This window comes from Physella acuta, unplaced genomic scaffold, assembly GCF_028476545.2.
Source record: "Physella acuta isolate Inbredline_101_S28 unplaced genomic scaffold, ASM2847654v3 ptg000558l, whole genome shotgun sequence".
Classification (NCBI taxonomy): Eukaryota; Metazoa; Mollusca; class Gastropoda; family Physidae; genus Physella; species Physella acuta.
The window spans coordinates 96,218-115,557 of NW_026732077.1; the positions used below are offsets into that span (position 1 = coordinate 96,218).

At 35.8% G+C, this 19,340-nt stretch overlaps 2 protein-coding genes across 2 annotated transcripts; both read left to right on the forward strand.

Annotated features, from left to right (window-relative positions):
* Positions 1 to 3,354: 3,354 nt before the first annotated feature.
* On the forward strand, positions 3,355 to 4,250 carry LOC131946400 (nicotinamide riboside kinase 1-like). The gene has a single exon (XM_059307143.1). It carries the CDS (start codon positions 3,502 to 3,504, stop codon positions 4,090 to 4,092), a length of 591 nt encoding a protein of 196 aa, XP_059163126.1. The 5' UTR covers positions 3,355 to 3,501; the 3' UTR covers positions 4,093 to 4,250.
* A 1,501-nt stretch (positions 4,251 to 5,751) lies between these two features.
* LOC131946401 (palmitoyltransferase ZDHHC5-A-like) lies at positions 5,752 to 6,935 on the forward strand. The gene has a single exon (XM_059307144.1). The coding sequence runs from the start codon at positions 5,752 to 5,754 to the stop codon at positions 6,850 to 6,852; it is 1,101 nt and encodes a 366-aa protein (XP_059163127.1). The 3' UTR covers positions 6,853 to 6,935.
* Positions 6,936 to 19,340: the final 12,405 nt, after the last annotated feature.

A 19,340-nucleotide genomic window follows, 5' to 3' on the forward strand; every position in this document is an offset into this window, starting at 1 on the left:
AAAGCTAGGTAGTTTTTATATTTTCACGTGTTAGAAGTACCTACATATAGTGTTGTACCTTCTCCCCCCTCGGGTAGTTTTTATATTTTCACGTGTTTGAAGTAGGCCTACCTACATATAGTGTTGTACCTTCTCCCCCCTCAGGTAGTTTTTATATTTTCACGTGTTAGAAGTACCTACACATAGTGTTGTACCAACTCCCCCCTCAGGTAGTTTTTATAGTTTCACGTGTCTGAAGTACCTACATATAGTTGTACCTTCTCCCACAGGCAAACCTGTCCTAGGGGACGTCTGGAATACCTCTCCATCGTCGTCTGACGTCTCTAGTTACTGCTCACCTGTCAGGTAATTCTACGCGGACTTACCTGAGCACCGAATGGCACTAAAATCTACACCTGAATTCAAGTTTCACTGAACTGCATTTTATTTTCTAGTCAAAAACACCTGTTTTTAGCCGAGACTGTTATTGATCTTAGGCTAGTCTTTTAAATAGTGAAGCTGTATTTAAAATTTCATAATATTAAAAAATGGATAATTTCCAATCATATAATACTTTTAACTACGGCATGCTTAGGATTTAGTTATGAAAAAAACGCCCTCAGTTGCCATAAAAAAGAGCTTCTTACCACCAAACTATTATCTCACAGCAAATTCAAAACATTAATACCTAATATATGGACGAAAATTGTAAGAAAAATCATCCAGTTTTAATTATTTTGATTTTAAAAATATAGTTGCACCTGTTACTGATTATCTCATTCCAATAGTCAGCATTAATGATTCTCTCATCCCAAATTTCAGCATAACTGATTCGCTTATCCCAAATTTCAGCATTACTGATTCCCTTATCCCCATTGTCGATATTACTGATTCTATGATTCCTTTAAATTATTACTAAGATCATCTGTATTTTTTTTTCAAACATCTGACTAGTATTTTCTCTATCTCGCAATTATTCTTACCAGAGTTTTTTCCAGGCATTTCTACCGCTCCCCCCCGAACGAAATTAAGTTTATATTGAAAATATATACTTTTAACAGTGACCCCCCCCCCCCCCCCCCGAAAATTTCAAGTGCCCCCCCCCCCGGAAAAAAAAAGTCTGGAAGAAGCACTGATTCTTACTCCCCTTAAAATGAGCTAGCTTTTCATGACTTTTATTGTTTTTAACACATCAAGCATTGGTAGCCGTGTTAACACGCCATTTTGACCCCCCCCCCAGGCACGGACACAACAGCGCGTACAGCCGGGAGGTGACGCCCTCTGATGACGGTGCCGGAGGGTACTCTGAGAACGAGATCTACACCCTGCCGGATGCCAACTCTGTCGAGTGCCTGACGGACACGCACGAGGAGACGCCGGAGAGGACCGTGTGGCAGATGGGTGGGGAGTATCTAGCAGGTGTGTGGGATGTGTGTGTGTGGGAGGGGGTGGCTGTGTGTGGGGGGATTGGCTGCGTTTGTGGGGGGTGGCTGTGTTTGTGTGTCTGTGGGATGGCTGTGTGTGAGTGTTGGATGGCTGTGTTTGTGTGTGTGTGGGATGGCTGTGTTTGTGTGTGTGGTATGTCTGTGTTTGTGTATGTGCGTGGAGAGGACCGTATTTGTGTGTGTATGTGTGGGATGGCTGTGTTTGTGCGTGTGTGTGTGGGATGGCTGTGTCTGTGTGTGTGTGGAATGGCTGTGTCTGTATGTGTGGGGGATGGCTGTTTTTGTGTGTGTGTGTGTGAGGATGGCTACATGTAGGGTATATGTATGTGGGGGTGGCTACATGTATCATATATGTGTGTTGGTGGATGGCTACCACTGTGGAGATATCTGTATATGTACACAGAAACCAGCTTAACCAGATTAGAAATCAAAGTAAAAGTCGAAAATTTAGTTTATTGTTTATGTTAAGTGAGTTTGTTTTGTTTACACAGACATCCAGCCGAACCACACAGAAAGCGAAAGTAAAAGTAGAAAACTTATCTACTGTTTTAGTTCAACTAGTTTATTTTGTTTACACAGACATCCAACCTAACCACACGGGAAACGAAAGTAAAAGTAGAAAAATTAGTCCACTTTTTATGTTCAGTTACTTTGTTTTGTTTACACAGACATCCAGCCAAACCACACGGGAAACGAAAGTAAAAGTAGAAAAATGAGCTACAGTGCTGGTAGTGACACTGATCTAGAGGGGCAGCGCCTCAACGTCCGGACCCCTGAGTCCACGTCATCATCCACCACCATCACCCCGGGCACCGCCACCACACCCACCGCGGAGAACAAGTCCACTGATGGGGCGAAGACCATGGGGGCAGGGGGAGGGGTGGATGACGGGGGAGGTGGGAAAAGAGGTAAGGCTCAACGATTAGAACATTTTTTTTTAAAACTTAACAAAAAAGATGTTTAAAATCTTAAAATACTTTATTCTTTTTGTAGTTAATCATTATTTTAGATTAGAATATATTATTTTAGAAAAAATAAATCAAGTTTTTCTTTGTACCATATTTTATAACAAAATAAATTTTCCTACTACTTTTAACTGTTTCTAACCTATTAATGTACGTATTTACAAAAAAAAAAAAAAAAAAAAAAACCTTATTTTATTTGGTAAACATAATCATTTATTTTCTTTTAAATTCTTTGAAAGTTTTTTTTTTTTTGTTTTACTAAAGGGAAGCAACCAAACAATTATAGTTTTTAGAGGCTAAATTATATTTATAATGTACAAATTATCCATACTAAATTTGTGCAGAAAATTCGTAATAAAAAATTGTATTTAGAAAATTTTTCAAAATCTGTATCTGAAATTATTTTAAGCAACAAATTATTACTTAATATAAAATTGATTTTCAAATATGTATGAAAAGTAATATGCTAGATATCGCTGAATATTTTTAAGGAGTTATCAATTCGATTTCTTTCGTTTAGTCTTAAGTAGAGCCTACTTCCAGCGTTGAGTTGCTTTAACAGTATACGAACCCTAGCTATGCTTCTACTCTTTAACTTCACACAAAAAAAAACCAAAAAAAAAAAACCAAAAAAAAAAAAAAAAAAAAAAAATTAACATCTGAAGATCTTATTTTAAAATAACTGTATAGTTAGAAGATACTTTAAAATGATTCAGCCAAATGAAGATAGCCAAGAAGTTCAAAATGATGCTGTAAATCCAACAGAGGAGCTGATTCCTGAAAGAAAAATCACTCAGACTGATCACGTTAATAGCAAACTTCTTAAGGCATTTTTGAGTCGGCTAAACCAGAATGACAATACTGTTGCATTTGGACTCAATGCTCCATCTGCAGATTTAGAAGAGGTGGATAGTTCCGAAAATTCTGATTTTGATAATTTGATTCATCTGAAAATTGTGCCAATAATCATGATAATGACAGTGAAGACAAAAAGGACTAAAGTGAAGTACACAGTTTGAATTGACTTTTTTCTTGAAGTATCATTGACTCTCTACCTTGTCAGGCCAATTTAAACCATAGATATATTTTAACATTCCAGTTCAATATAAGGCATGGGAAAAATGAAGAAATATTTGATTTTTGGGCTTGGTGGAATTACTAATAGTGGAAAATCAACGATTGCAGCAATGTTGTGTAAAAATCTACCATTTGTTGAAGTTATGTGCCAAGATGATTATTTTTTGGATCCAGATGATGCTCAAATTGAAAGAGATGAAGATGGCGTTCGAAACTGGGAGAAACTAAGTGCTTTGAATATGAACAAGATGACAAGTGATGTCGAGACCTGGATAGCAAAACACAGCAGTAAAGTTTCAGACCAGATATCTGTTCTAGTCATTGAAGGATTTCTCATCTTTAATCACAGTAAACTTTCATCCCTAATGGATTATAAGTACTTCATTCAAATAAACCAAGAAACATGTAAGGAACGTAGAATAAAACGTGTGTACGTACCCCCAGATCCTCCCAGTTATTTTGAAAACTATGTGTGGCCAATGTACCTGGATAATTTGGAAGCAAATACTGATAAAGATGACATTGAATTTATAGATGGCATGTTAGATTTAAACACATTGTTTAGTGAAATCTTACAACGGATCAATTCAGCAATAGAGACAACAGCATCTTGTATTGGAAAATAGCCAGTCAGTCAGCTCATATAGTTCATATGCAAAGCTACATTCTTAATTTGTTAATTTTATTTGATAATCATACATAACATTTTTCTGTAAACTATTTTTAATTAAAGTTGATTGTTATTGCTGATGGACATTATTAAAAATATTAAAATTGTTTATATATAACTAAAAAAAAAAATAAAAAAATCTAGCAAATAAAAAACATTTTTGCATGCCGTGTCGATTATTATTCCAACTCTTAAAACTGAAAGAGTGTTCAGTAAACAGTGATCTCTTTGTGGCTTCAAATACTACTCTATTCAATCAAAATTGAGCTTACTGTAAATTATTTCTTTGCGATTGGAAAATAATTAAAACACCTGTCTAACACTGTGGTATTTTTAAATTACTAAATTTGTTTTGATAATAATTGACTCTTTACTTTAATATCTCTATCTTTGATTTTTGTTTTGTTTTTGAATTGACAATTATTATAGAATAATTTACCTAAAATATAGATATCGTTTATTTTTCGCTTGTGATTTGGAAATTATTGACAAATCTCTCTGTAATATCTAAATCTTTAACCATTATATTTTATTTGAGTTATTGACATACCTACCTAAAACATCGATACAGTTTACTTTTTGTTTGTGATTTGGAATTTATTGAGAAATCTGTCTGTAATATCTATACCTTTAACCATTTCATTTTATTTGAGTTATTGACATACCTACCTAAAACATTGATATAGTTTACTTTTTGTTTTTGTGATTTGGAAATTATTGACAAATCTCTCTTTAATATCTATATCTTTAACTATTTTTATTTTATTTGAGTTATTGTCAAAAAATATAGTTTACTTTTTGTTTGTGATTTGGAAATTATTGACAAATTATTGACAAATCTGTCTGTAATATCTATATATTTAACCATTTCATTTTATTTGAGTTATCGCCATACCTGCCTAAAACATCGCTATTTTTAACTTTGATGGCTTAATTCTCAAGCTGTTGTGCACGGCTGTGACTTAACCCAGTCCAATGACACCTGTAATCTTGGCCCGAGCTACTAATGAGTACTAATCAAGTACTAATGAGAAATTTAATTTCTGCCTTTCTTATACCCAGCTGCCATCTGGGCATATGCCCTGCGGCCCGTATCTTTGCTAGGGAATCTCTGGCTTTCCTTCCCCTCCCGCTCCACCATATGTCTGCTCCACCCAGGAGGTAAGAACCAGAGAGATTTTACTCACGCCGACACTGTTTCTGTGGAACAGTTGGTGATGTGTTTTATTTTCAGGGACCGGGAGGTCACAGGTCAAGGTCATGTTTAGCGGAATAACAAAACGAACGTTAATTATTTTAAAATCAATGATGTTGATTAGCCATGCCTTTGTTTTCATAGCGGGCTTATCAATAACAATACATTTGCTACCTGATTTATGCATTTGTGAGTGGTTTCCGACATAGCTTGAGAATAAGCTATTATAAAATGTCTTTATATAATAATTATACTGAAAGTTGATTCCATTTTATGTTGATGTATTATGTATTGTTATTCACGATATTAACCCACAGAAATAAAGGCATAGCTAATAAGAAAAACACAATAACGAAGACGAGTTTAACGAGTTCATCAATTTAATTTAAAACCAAACTCATCAATGTCTTGGATTCTATAATGATTGTTTTCTTTATTTCAGGAAAAGCTGGGATTGTATCCAAGCAAGACGCATCCACTCAAACTGACTACGAGGATGTTCTGTTTAACATGACAACAGGGGAGCCCATCCAATTTCCATATACTTACTACAATCCATCCTCCTACAAAAACGCATACAGGCGTCGGGAAAGCGTCGACCGCGGCAGTAAAACGCTTCCGGCGTACTTCCGGAGCGGGCTGGCGTCTGATCAGTGCGACCCGCCTGTGGTGATCGACTTCACGCGACCCCACGCACCCCGCGATGACCAGTCGATTGATTCGCTGGGCAACCCGGCTCCTAAAAGAGCCGAGAAAAGACTACCGTCGTTGAGATTGGATTTGCTGGCCGCGCCAAGATCACCTACTACAGAGCTAGTGGCGAAGGACCACGGGTTCGCTCTAGAAGGCGTTGAAGTTCCTCATTACCCAGGCGGTGGATCCCGTTCCTTGCCGTCTAGCGGTAGTGATATCTTCAAATCAGCGTCAGAATCGCGACGAGAAAGTAAAGCTTCGATTAAACCTCTGACCCCCTCACCGGCTGTGATATCCCGGATACACAGCCCCCACACGGCACCCGTGAGACAAACCAGCGGTCACCACCATCACCATCACCACCATCACCACCGCCATCGGAGACCCGAGTCTCTAGACTTCATGTTGAACGTCCCCCCATCCCAGCCCCCGCCTAGTAAAAAGTCATCAGCTCTTCCACCCCGTTCATCGCGAGCTCAATCGTCGTCGCCTCGCGGGGCTAAAGAACTAGAAAAGCACGGTCTAAAATTACCCGCGGACCTCCAAGAACCCAGATCGGCTCCGATTCCCAAACACATGTACCACCAAGACGAAGAGGGGTTCTTCTCATCCTCACATTCCTCTTCTTACAATACCAGCCGCGTGTATCAGCCGGACGGGGACAGTTCGAGAAAAGGAATTTTGTTTTTCAGTCGCCTGTCTGGCGCAGGCAGAAACAACAGCAACAGCGGAGGCTTCGGCGACCAGAGCGGTGGAAGTGCCGGTGGGGCCATGTATGGCGCGTTTGGCAAGTCCGGCTCATACAGGAGCGGTGGGTTCGAATCCTGATGAGTAATGTGAAAGTAGACGCTTTGTACTGAGATTTATTTTACGTTTTGTAATGTTATTATTGCGAGTATACAATTGCAGACTATAGCAAAATAGTTATACGTTGTTGATACTTAAGATATTGGAAATCGGAAGTGTTGGGTTAGATTGGGTTAGGCTGTCGCCCCTCCTGAGACATAGGCCGCTGAAAAGAGCTTTCCAGGCATCTGTTTTCATGGGCTATTCTCTCCAACTGTCCCCAGGTGTATCCAGGTGTATCCAATCTTCTTGGTGTCCTCTTCCAGGTCACGTCTCCAGGTCTTCCTTTTCCCTTTTGCCCTGTGGATTCCAGGTGAGGGCCTGTCTTGTTATGCTGGATACAGACTTCCTGCGTGTGTGGTCAATCCATTTCCATTTTTTTCTGGAGATCTCTTCATCAGCTGGCAGTTGTTTTGTCTGTTGCCATAGTAACATATTTCTGATTGTGTTAGGCCAGTGTTTACCAAGGATATTTAATCTACATGATTTTAATGTTTTAACAGTAACTTACACAGTGCAAGAGAAATAACTTCAGTAATAAAGTATAGTTTGATAAGAGGTCACATATTATAAGTAGCTACATTGCCAGTATTATATGTATAAGCATTAAGGCATACTACAATTGGAATTGGATATACACCGAAAACACATATTTCAAGGAAGTCAACAACAAGATCGTAATACATTTCATTGCCTGTCTTATTCGTAGAGAAGTTACAGGGAATAAAAGAGTTGGGATTTAGTTTACAAAAACATCCTAATGATATGAAAGCAATAAACTAAAGCAAAACTTAATGTTACTTCATGTCTAGGGATTGGCTATACTTCAGGTGTAGGGATTAACAAGATTTAAGTTCAAGGTATTGACTAGACTTAAAGTCTAGGGATTGACTAGTTTTAAGGTCAAGGGATTGACAAGACTTAATCCAAGATGCTATGCATTCAAGGACAAATTTATGACCAAGAAATTGCATAACTTCGTTCTTTCTTACTGATTAATATACACACAGACCCCCCCCCCCACTCACATACAGGCACTCACACACACAGGCACTCACGCAAACACAAACAATTTTCTGGGGAATCAAATTTAGAGACCATTTTATCCTCATTAAACACCGATCTAAACCCACACGACAATAAGTTGTGTATGTCTTGTGTGTTTGAGACAGTTTTTTTCTTCTGTGAATTTGTTTATGTCTTTTGTGGTTTGTGTAAATCGTTTCATCTATATTTTTGATTATCTCTGTTTACCTCTGTTTATCTCTTCATTAATTTGTTATGTAAATAGGACACCTGTTTCATTTGTGATAAACTTTTTATGTTAAAACTACAATATTTTTGTTTTACTAATTATTTCAAAACAAAATCATTCTTAATTAATTAATTAATTAATTAATTAATTCATCTCTCCGCCAATTTACCAACAACTGGCCATGCCTACTTTATCAAAAATTGTAAATATTTTTCTGGATATGGACACGATGCGTCAACTTCTATTTTATAACCTAGGTCAAGTTTATAACATGGGTATAGTTTATAACCTAGGTCTAGTTTGTAACATGGGTCTAGTTTATAACCTGTGTCTAATTTATAATCTAGGTCTAGTTTATGACATGGGTCTAGTTCATAACCTGGGTCTAATTTATATCCTGGGTCTAGTTTATAACCTGGGTCTAGTTTATACCCTGGGTCTAGTTTATAACCTGGGTCTAATTTATATCCTGGGTCTAGTTTATAACTAGGGTCTAGTTTATAACCTGGGTCTAATTTATATCCTGGGTCTAGTTTATAACCTGTGTCTAGTTTATAACTAGGGTCTAGTTTATAACATGGGTCTAGTTTATAACATGGGTCTAGTTTATAACCTGGGTCTAGTTCATAACCTTTGTCTAGTTTATACCCTGGGTCTAGTTTATAACATGGGTCTAGTTTATAACCTGTGTCTAGTTTATAACCTGGGTTTAGTTTATAACCTGTGTCTAGTTTATAACCTGTGTCTAGTTTATATCCTGGGTCTAGTTTATAAGCTGGCTAGAAATCTACTAGCTAGTAATTTATTGATAAATAACGAACTTATACGGAAAGAAAAAAAAGGAATAAATTAGTTAATTATGGTGCTTTCCTAAATTGTTATTTAACTATTTTAAATCTCACTCTACAAAACAGAATAGCATAAAATACAGCGCTGAGATATTTCTCCAATTGTATTTCTAATTTCATGTTATCGAGTTTTTAGGCTTGATTGGTGTGGGGCTAATGACTGTAAACACTCTAATTTTTATTAGTCAGTTTTGATAATTTGAAGTTTAAGTTTAAAAAAAAAAGATTATTCCCTATATTTGATTGAACTTGAAAACATGGTAATTATATGTGTACATACATTTACAAGTCAAATTAGTAAAATATATTGCACCAATATTGTTACACGCTTTCTAAATACTTTAATAACTTAAAATAAATAAAAATTCTATAGTAACTATAGTGCCAATATAGGCTTAAATACACTTTACGAATTAGAACCCTTAATACTACATTAAAAGTTTATTATTTATTTTAAACTGGACGGTAATTAAATAAGCGTTTTCATATTACTTTCTGTTTGCAGTCAATCAGTTTACTAGTATTGAAACCCAGTTTTTAAATACTAAAAGAGAAACTTAAAATTAAAATAAAAACATTATTTATTCCTATTTAAAGCACTTCATGGTTTGTTAGATTTAAATTACAAAGTTTAAATTAAACTTTTTAAATAAAAAAAAATGTAAATGTTTAGTATCCAGAAATCACAATTTAAAATGTTCTGATCTTCTATTTACTAGATATCACTTTCTGTAGTAATATCAGTTTAACCAAGTTTTTTTTATTGTAATAGATATTATTAAGTAAATAGCATTTAGCAATTCCTCAGGAACATGGTATGCAATTTGATTACAAGGCAAAGAATACATACAAATGTTACTATTTGCAAACTCATTAAAGTATTTTCTATCCGTTTCCAGTTTTTGTATGCAAACCGAATTGTATTAACATTTTTGAAAACCTAGTTGTTCTTATTATTGTATATTGGATTAATTTACCTTTTTTTAAAATTTTGTATTTCTAAAAATGAAATCTCGACAATCACAAATATTTTCCACATTATCATTCATTCCTTTTTAAATTCCTTAGCATAAAATGTGTAAAATTCCATTGTAATTCGCAAATATGCATGTATAAAATAATTGTAATTATTTTGAATTGTTCATATACTTACAAATATGTATAGAAAATATGCAAGAATGTTTTTAACGTGAGAGCTATTGTGTGATTTTTTTTCTTCCAAAATTTAACTCTAAAATCTTTAACAAATTCCTTTCATTGTTGTTTTCGTAATTTAGAATGACCCATACATTAGCACTACATGAATCTATGTCTAGCGTTAGATTGACTTCTGAGAGTTATTCCTAGAGAAGGACACCGAACCATTGTTGTCTTTCATAAGCATTTTATTTATTATCTCTTACGTGTTGAATTATGCAAATTATTTTATTGTTTGTTTCTTATGTTTTCACAGTGGATAACTTTGTAATAATAAAGTATGCAATTTGCTCAAAATTTAAAGAATTTCAGTGGTTATCCTTAATGTTGTGATGATTTTATTATATTTTTATATTTTTTATTGTTTTACGTTATGCTTTTATAAATTTAACTTTTAAAATTATTTTTGTTGTTTCATCTGCATCTAGCTTCTTGTAGGTACGCCGAAAAACAACAGTACGTTTTTTCGTCCACGTCGCCCAAATATAGTATCTTTCCACTAATTTCACTAAGTGTAAACATAATGTCAATGCAAGATACTCCAGCTACTCAGCTTAAATTACTTCCTGGTAGTTTTTTTTTTTCGTTACTCTAATAATTTTTAACTCCCTAAGTAGGGTAGTGAAGTGAGGAAGTTAAAAAAAAAAAAAACCTAGTCTGTTGCACATTTTCTTAAGGTCTGACCACGTCGATCCAGCCTCTCCATTCTCATTTTCAAATGTATTTTCACTATTAGGTTACGTGACCTTTCCCACCTCGTGGTTAATGGGCTAGTTGAAGTAGAGTTTACCTGATCAGAGACCTGGTCAGCCGCGAGGCAGGTTTACATAGGAGCATGGTGTACCAAATTACGTTCAGGATCCGAACTTGAGACTTTCGGGCAGTTTCTTCCAGGCATCTCTTCGCAACGAAATGAATTTTATATAGAAAATATATACTTTTAACAGTGTCCGCCCCCCCCCCAAGAAAGTCTACCGCCCCCCCCCCCCCAGAAAATTTCAAGTGTCTGGAAGAAACATTGCTTTCGGGTGAGCAGTCGCATGCTCTGCCCTCAGACCATGTGGCGACAGTTATTGGCGGTAAGAAGATTAATCAGCACAACGTACTATTAAAACTTGATATTAATACTTCTCTTAGCAAGTGCATTACTTTTGATTAAACTTACATTAAACTTTGATATTGATACTTCCCTGACCAATAGACCTACTTTGGAAACTTAGAGAACTATGTTGACTGTAGCCAACGGTTGCAGCCGTTAGGTTCTTCAAAAAGTGTTTAAAAACATGTTACTGATAAACTTACTTTAGTATTGAAAAAGGGAGGTAAGCAAGCGTAACAAATTAGACCGATTATCATGAGTTTTGTCCCTTGAAGAATAATACATGAGTTACATAAACCCGTTTTTGTTTTCAAATTAATTTTTAAAAAAATCTAACCTTTTAGAATAGTTTTTTTTTTCTTTCGTTATTGCACGCTGAATCACAATAAACTTTATCGACATATAAGTCGTTAGATAACACGATAATTTTATACCGTCTATAGCAGATTTGCTCTAGTAGTGTCATACGTTTAAACTGTTACTTCTTGTTATTATGTTAGTCAAATGGAAAGAATTGCATTATGTTATATTTATGTTATTTTGGTTAGCGTGTCGCCCCTCTTCTGACATACGTCACTGATATTATTTCTACACATCTTCAGACGGCTGTTGGTTTATCTGTTGCCATAGCACCTCCATTCCGGTGGTGTTACGCCAGCATACTCAAAGGATCTTTCTGAGGCATGAGTTTATAAATAATATTATAGAAGTCGGCCTGGTCAATGGACTCAATGGCGCATAACCAGTTGACATGTATACTTGTGTTGGAGGGGATCCCTTCCTACACTAAAATTAAAAACGAAGAAGAAGAAGAAATGATAGTATTTCCTTCCTATTATCAACATACCTCACCGTGTAATGTGTTAAGTCGAATACATATGGCAAAGACTAAATCTGCTTTGTTAAAAGCAGTACTTTCTGGATATTTGATGTAGGGTGACGTAGTGTCGGAAACATAATGTCGGAGAATATATTGCCCTAACGGATAATTTTGCTTTAGGCCTATTCGTCATGGGTCTTATCGGCGTGTGCCCATGACAGATAGGTTAAGACAAGCCTGCCTAAAAATTCCTGAGTCGGCCTGGGCTTACCCGTAAAGTTTATCACAACCATTCTCGTTATTGATAGGATTAGTTTTAAACCTGTGTCAACTTTGATAACATTTAAACCTGGGACTCAGTTAACCTTTCCACATAAACTATAATAATGTACTACAGGCGAGATAAGGGGAGATTATCAGACTGTTGATTTTACTCTTACCTACTGACGTTATGTTTAATTATCAATACAGTGTGCGTGGCATTTTTTTTTCTCGAAATCCAAATCATTTTCATTCATAAGTTGATTATAAAAAATAATAATACAGTAATCAATCAGTATTTTAATGCATTTATATATTTTATTTTCAAAAGTTTCGTAATATTGCGTTTTCGTCGCAATATGAAAACTGTTCATTAAAGTTCTGAAGTAACATTATAAAACCTCGTTATTCACAAGGCAGCGGAAGTAAATCGAGTCTACCTAAACTGTCTTAGTATAAAAGCATAGAGTGCAGCTAACGTTATGTTTTCCATACATTTTCTGTTTAAAGTTTGAAGATAAACTAATAAAACTGAAGACTGTTAAAAACCAAAGAAAAAACCAAAGAAACAAAAATATCCCTCTTATTATTAAAATATTTACATTCTTTACATGCATCAAAGGCTTAACAAAAATTAAATTAATCATAAATGTAATTTGGATTTTAAAAATGTAAATCTATGATTCGTAAATATTTGTTTAATCAATTTTTGGTATCACAATACCAACGATTTTCATAAAATTGATTTATTTCATATGCAATTTAATCTGTTCACATAATATATATATAATAAACTCTAACATATATCTCGACAAATGAATTTCAAACAGTAGATCCCCCCCCCCCCCACACACATGGAAAATGACAGAGCAACGTTCTGTTGATGAATAAATTAGCAATAGAAGATTGCTTTGGATAGGGCACAAACTGAGCACACCGCCAAGCAATATCACCAGGCAGTCATAAGGTGAAACCCTCAAAGAAAATGCAAAAAAGGTAGGCCAAAAAACACCTGGAGACGGGACCTTGAGGCTGGAACCACAAAGATGGGTTTCACGTTTAGTCAGGTTGAGAAGATGAGACAGGACATAGGACTCTAGAGATCTTTGGTTGGCGGCCCATACACAAGCAGGACAGAGGACTCTTGAGATCTTTGGTTGGCGGCCCATACCCCAGCAGGACAGAGGACTCTGGAGATCTTTGGTTGGCGGCCCATACCATAGGAGATGTGACTAGCAGTGATGATGATGATGTTTTTAGACCTACATACCATTTACGATATCTAAAATCTTAAATCTCACATCATTATGCCGTTTTTTTATGAGATTTGAATCATTTTATGTCAAGCAGATTTATGTAAAACAGCTTTAATAAAACCAAACTGATAACATAAATACAACCACTTCCTTATCACATTAAGTACATACAAGTCAAACATCAAGAATCGTGACAGAAATATGTATTAGAACTATTTTTAAACAACGCGTGAAGATTTATAATGCAGAAGTTCAGTATGATAGGTTCTTAAATATTTATTGCACATAAAACGTTGTCCTGTTTTGGATTTCATATGGGTGTGGATACTATATGGATATATAAAATAGCCATTCTCCTTGTTAAAATAAAACCAAGGTCTCCTGCTATTTTCTCCAGTCAGACTCGAACCAGGAAGGTATAAAATGTTTCTGGTGAGGCCGAAGTGCATGGCTGAAATGGCCGAGTCGATAGTTAATCCACCTTCAACAAACACACCTACGGCTAAACGGAACTCAGTAGACAACAGCGCAGGGACATAAAACAGATCTATTTGATGAAATAAAACGAAATCTGATTTCAGATTATCCATAAAAATATCCAAAAAGTTGCCGGCGAATTTTTTTAATTCAACGGTTACCCCTGATTGGCTGTTTTCAACCCACGTGTTACGAGTATTACGTAATGTTTCCAGAACGTTCGTTAAAGAATGTCTTTGGTTTTTGTCGTTCCAGGATAGCCAGTGGTTCAGGGTTTTCGTCCTGTAAGAGCTCCTTTTTGAGAACCCTTCAGGCATCCAGAGGTAGTCACGTGGTAAGTCTACCATCTTCCAGGAGTTCAGCAGCATGTGACCTTTAACAAACAGATAACCTTTGACCTCAAGGCTTAGCTCCATTGCAAGCGACACACACTGGTAACTGAAAGTCATGTTTTGTGTAGGTAAACTGATATATCTTATATCGTTCCGGTTTATTTCCTTGATAAACTTTTTAAATAGTTCGACGTTTACTATACAGTAAACGATATGCTCGAAGAACGGGCGATGTATATACTTAAGGAATGGAATCGCAGTACTAAAATTCCCGTCATAGACTGCGATCACTAAAGCAACATCGGTAATCACTGGTCTATCCCAGAACTGCGTTAGGTCCTGTGTAGTAAATTTAGGCGTAGAACACATACTGCCAACATCATATGGCACATCAATTCCAGGGTCAGAAATATTATTTAAAGATTGATCAGAATTCTTCACATTCTTGCCAACATTAACATGAAAACAATTTCCAATCCAAGTATATAGGTTTTCTATATTTAGAGATGTATTCCAATAATTTTGAAAGGTACCATTTTTGTTATTAAAAAATATACACTTACAAAATACCTTCACAGATTGTAAAAACGTAACTAATATTTCTCGACATGAATATTTAACAAGATATAAACATTTCAGTGTATCCAATGTAAGCACCGGTTTCAAACTTTCATTAGTAAAATTATATAAAGATTTACAAAATGAAAACACACTTGTAATTGTGGATATGTTGAAAGTGTTGTTTGATGCTAACTCACGTTGTAAAAGTTTGATACTTGATGCATCGAGATTTGAAGAAGACGAATTGATTTGCAAAGGACAAACAAAGCAGAGAATTATCAGGTCAATATTTCTCACCACAATCGATCTAGTGTTGAGGTCACAAAATATGTTATCAGGTGAACCATTGATCGGTGAGCATTTTTTCAGCATGTCACTAATGCGGAACATATCTTGTACGGTGCAGAGATTATGGGATTTTCTGCTTAAGATGTGAGATATATAAGGCGATATGTTATCATTACCCTCGTTATTTTGAAAATACTCTCCAGAAATACATTTCAGCAGGGAGTTCATCGATAATTGATTGGAGTTATTTTTAGATACGTTTGCTTTGATCTGTGACAGCCAAAATAGACATGCTGAGGTTCTGTAAGGACGAAGACATTTAGGACACACTGTTTGCGACTTTAGCAGTAGAGTTGATCTGTTTGATTTAGGGACATCTGTGTTGACAGTTTTCGTCTTGGTACGTGTATCAATGCTAATAAAAATAAAAATAAAGTAACACATTTAAAAATAAAAGATATATATATATATATATATATGCGTGTTTATCTGTGTATACTTGCATAGGTTATATTAATTTATGTATACCCAAGTCTCTATACCTAGTAAACTAATCAACAAGACATCAAGACTTACGAGCCAATGTCCACACCGCCCCACGCATGTCCCCGTACAGACACCGTGGCCTCACGTTCTATGGAGGTGTAGAGCCAGGTGTGTAGGGTGAAGAACAGGACAGACACGAGGATGATGGTGCGCCAGATCTGTAGTTGTGTGTGACCGATGGGGAACATTTCCATTCTTTACCACACCTGACCTGTGCATAGATGTGGAAGATGTGATTTAAAAATTATGATTGTTTTGTGTCTTACATTTTAAAAATAATTGTAAAGTCCTTTTTTTTGGTAAACTTGTGAATTACAAAAAGAAGATCGACAAAACTCAAATGTAAGAGGTCAAATGACATTAATTAGATATATGGTGTATCAAAAACTTAGTTGTAGCTCTATTTGAAACCCGATGTTTACTATTGTTGTATCTACAATACTATCACATTACTCTAACAAAAAAAAAACAACACTGGAACGTTAAAAACCGTTGGTCTCTGCCGTATATCTATTTTTAACATCTCTTTTTACCATCGTAAAAGAACCTTCTTATGTTTTAGTTTCCCACTAGCTTGCCCTACAAAAATATTTACTTTAAACCATGATAGACTTATTATAATTATACTGATATTTCCAAAATAAAAACGGTTTAAAAAATATAATCGGAATATCAGCGTAGGCATATTCTATACAAATAAAGAAACTATAAACACAACTTAAAAATATAGAAATAAAATTACCACTGAGCTATTAAATGTGCTAACACAACACACTCCAACGTTGTTCATATTTTCTTTTCATCAACATTCCTAATTGTCCTTTATCGAAGACTTCCTTTCATGTAGTCTACTCGTTCCGTACTGACACTACCTTAACACTGACAGCCACAAGTGGCATGGTGGAATAGAGAAATCTGCCACCCGCCCACCCCACCCCACACCACACATACCCTCTACCCACACCGCCGAAACGCTTGGTTTCGCCTTAACACGCTAAGCCCGGGTCGACTGAAATTACCTTACGACAAAAACACACCACACCCTCTGAACAAACAGGCTGAAAGACGGTTAGTCTTGTCGCTCGTCGTGGCGACAGACGGAACTGATCCATGCACTAGACATATTTATTTAAGTCACAAGAAACACGAGTTGCATCGAAATGTTATTTAGTAGTCAGAATTATCAGTTAGAGGGGTTTCATAGGACGAACGTAAAACGACTGAAATCAAACTATAATGGTAAAACATAAAAAGTTGTATAAGTTGAAGCACATTTTAAAAGTAAAGTTGATATCTGCATATTTTGCAAAGACAGAAGTATGTGAATGGATATGCTTTTGTTTACCTAAACATGAATTAAGTATATGTCAGGACACTGACAGTACTCGGATTCGAACTCGAGACTTTCGTGTTAGCAGTCTAGTGCAGTACCGCAAGGCCACGCCGTCCCATAAGACTAACATATACCATACATACTCTAATTGTGGATAATCAATTCGTTACATTAGTCAAATTGTATTCGTAAATAAAATCGATATAATACATAATTACATTATATTAGATTGTTAATTAATTTTTCTCTAAACTTCTCGTTCTATATTTATAGCGTACTTTGTGCTAAATTCTTAACTGTTTAATAGAATTTTGGTTTAAATTCTAGTAAGCTAAAACTGTATTCGAGACTTAGACTAAACCATGGAGGAATAATTTTCCTATATTGAAACAATTTGTTTAAAAATCAAATAAACTTAGTTTTTTTCATATTAGATAGTTATCTTATAATACAGCCCATTACCCCCCCCCCCCCCCCAACACACACACACAACTGGGCACCTCCGGCCTAACTGAGTGTATCAAAGTTTTAAATCCTCTAACGCCGATATAAACTATCAAACTTCAGATGTCTGAAGCTAACCCTCACACTGAAACACAGACAGCTGAAGTGAATAAGGCTGACACATTAACCACACGCCACAATTACAACATCACTCTTTTTAAATTCAACGTCTACATTATTTTCATGCATCAAAGGCGCTTATATTCCAAGCTATGCTTTATATTCGGACTTATACTTTACATTTTATAATATGACCTGCAATAAACGCATAACGGCGTGAATGCATAAGGGCTATATATAAATACATACATACATACATACATATATATATATATATATATATATATATATACATATATATATATATATATATATATATATATATATATATATATATATATATATATATATATATATATATATATATATATATATATATATATATATATATATATATATATATATATATATATATACATATATCGACTGGTGATAATTTATATTAAATAATTTTAGAAAAGAACATTTAGGGTTAGGCCCAAAATAACTTCAAACTTTTTTGCGGATTATTTTACACACATTTACATTTAATTACAGGAAGTCTAAGCCATATTCAAAGCATAAAACGACAAGACAATTCAGGATATCCCTTCAACTTCCCTCCCCCCCCCCCCCCCTACTAACACAAACACATAAATACTCTGACGCCTACTTTAACAATAATTTTTTTTTAAACGGCTTAAATCCAACCCCTAGGCCCTACACTAGGCCATCTCTAGGTCCTACCCTAGGCCATCTGCAGATCCTACCCTAGGCCATCTTTAGATCCTACCCTAGGCCATCTGTAGATCCTACCCTAGGCCATCTGTAGATCCTACCCTAGGCCATCTTTAGATCCTACCCTAGGCGATCTTTAGATCCTACCCTAGGCCATCTTTAGATCCTACCCTAGGCCATCTCTAGGTCCTAACCTAGGCCCTCCCTAGGTCCTATCCTAGGCCATCTGTAGATCCCAACCTAGGCCATCTCTATGTCCTACCAAAGGCCCACCCTAGGGCCTATTCTTGTCCCTAACCTAGGCCCTACGTAAGGCCTACCTTCGGCCCTACCTACGCCCTACCTAGGCACTATCCTAGTTCCTACTCTACACCATACCCTAGGCCCTACCCTCTTATACCCTAAGCACTAACCTAAACCCTACCTTAGGTCCTACCCTAGACCATACCCTAAGCCATACCTTAGGCAGGGGCGGAACTACAGTGCCGCCAGACCCCGCAATGCGGGGGGGGGGGGGACGGCACGCCATTTAGGGGCCTACAGCCGACCATACTACTTTTTTATAGTTTATAGAATACTGTAGCTGCTGTTGGATTATCTTTATTCTATAGACACCATCCCACATTTTTGTATACTCTTTTCCCCTTTGTTTTTAAACCATTGTGAAAGCCGAGTCCTCTTTCTCCTACAATCAAACACACGCTGTTGTCGGAAAAATTCTAGAGGCCGCTAGATATTAAGACTACTTTTGCTACTTTATAGACACCATTACTTATACAAAGCTTTCATGTTTTATATTGTTTTGACCGACTAGAGGCTTAGAGGTCTTATAGGGGAGATAAAATAAAACAGATTGTCAAAACAGACTAATAAACTCACACACATGACATGTAATTTGTTTTAATTGAAAAAAAAA

Excerpts from the sequence above, each read along its gene's own strand:
- LOC131946401 (XM_059307144.1), top strand. The coding sequence starts at position 5,752 with ATGATTGTTTTCTTTATTTCAGGAAAAGCTGGGATTGTATCCAAGCAA.
- LOC131946400 (XM_059307143.1), top strand. The coding sequence starts at position 3,502 with ATGGGAAAAATGAAGAAATATTTGATTTTTGGGCTTGGTGGAATTACT.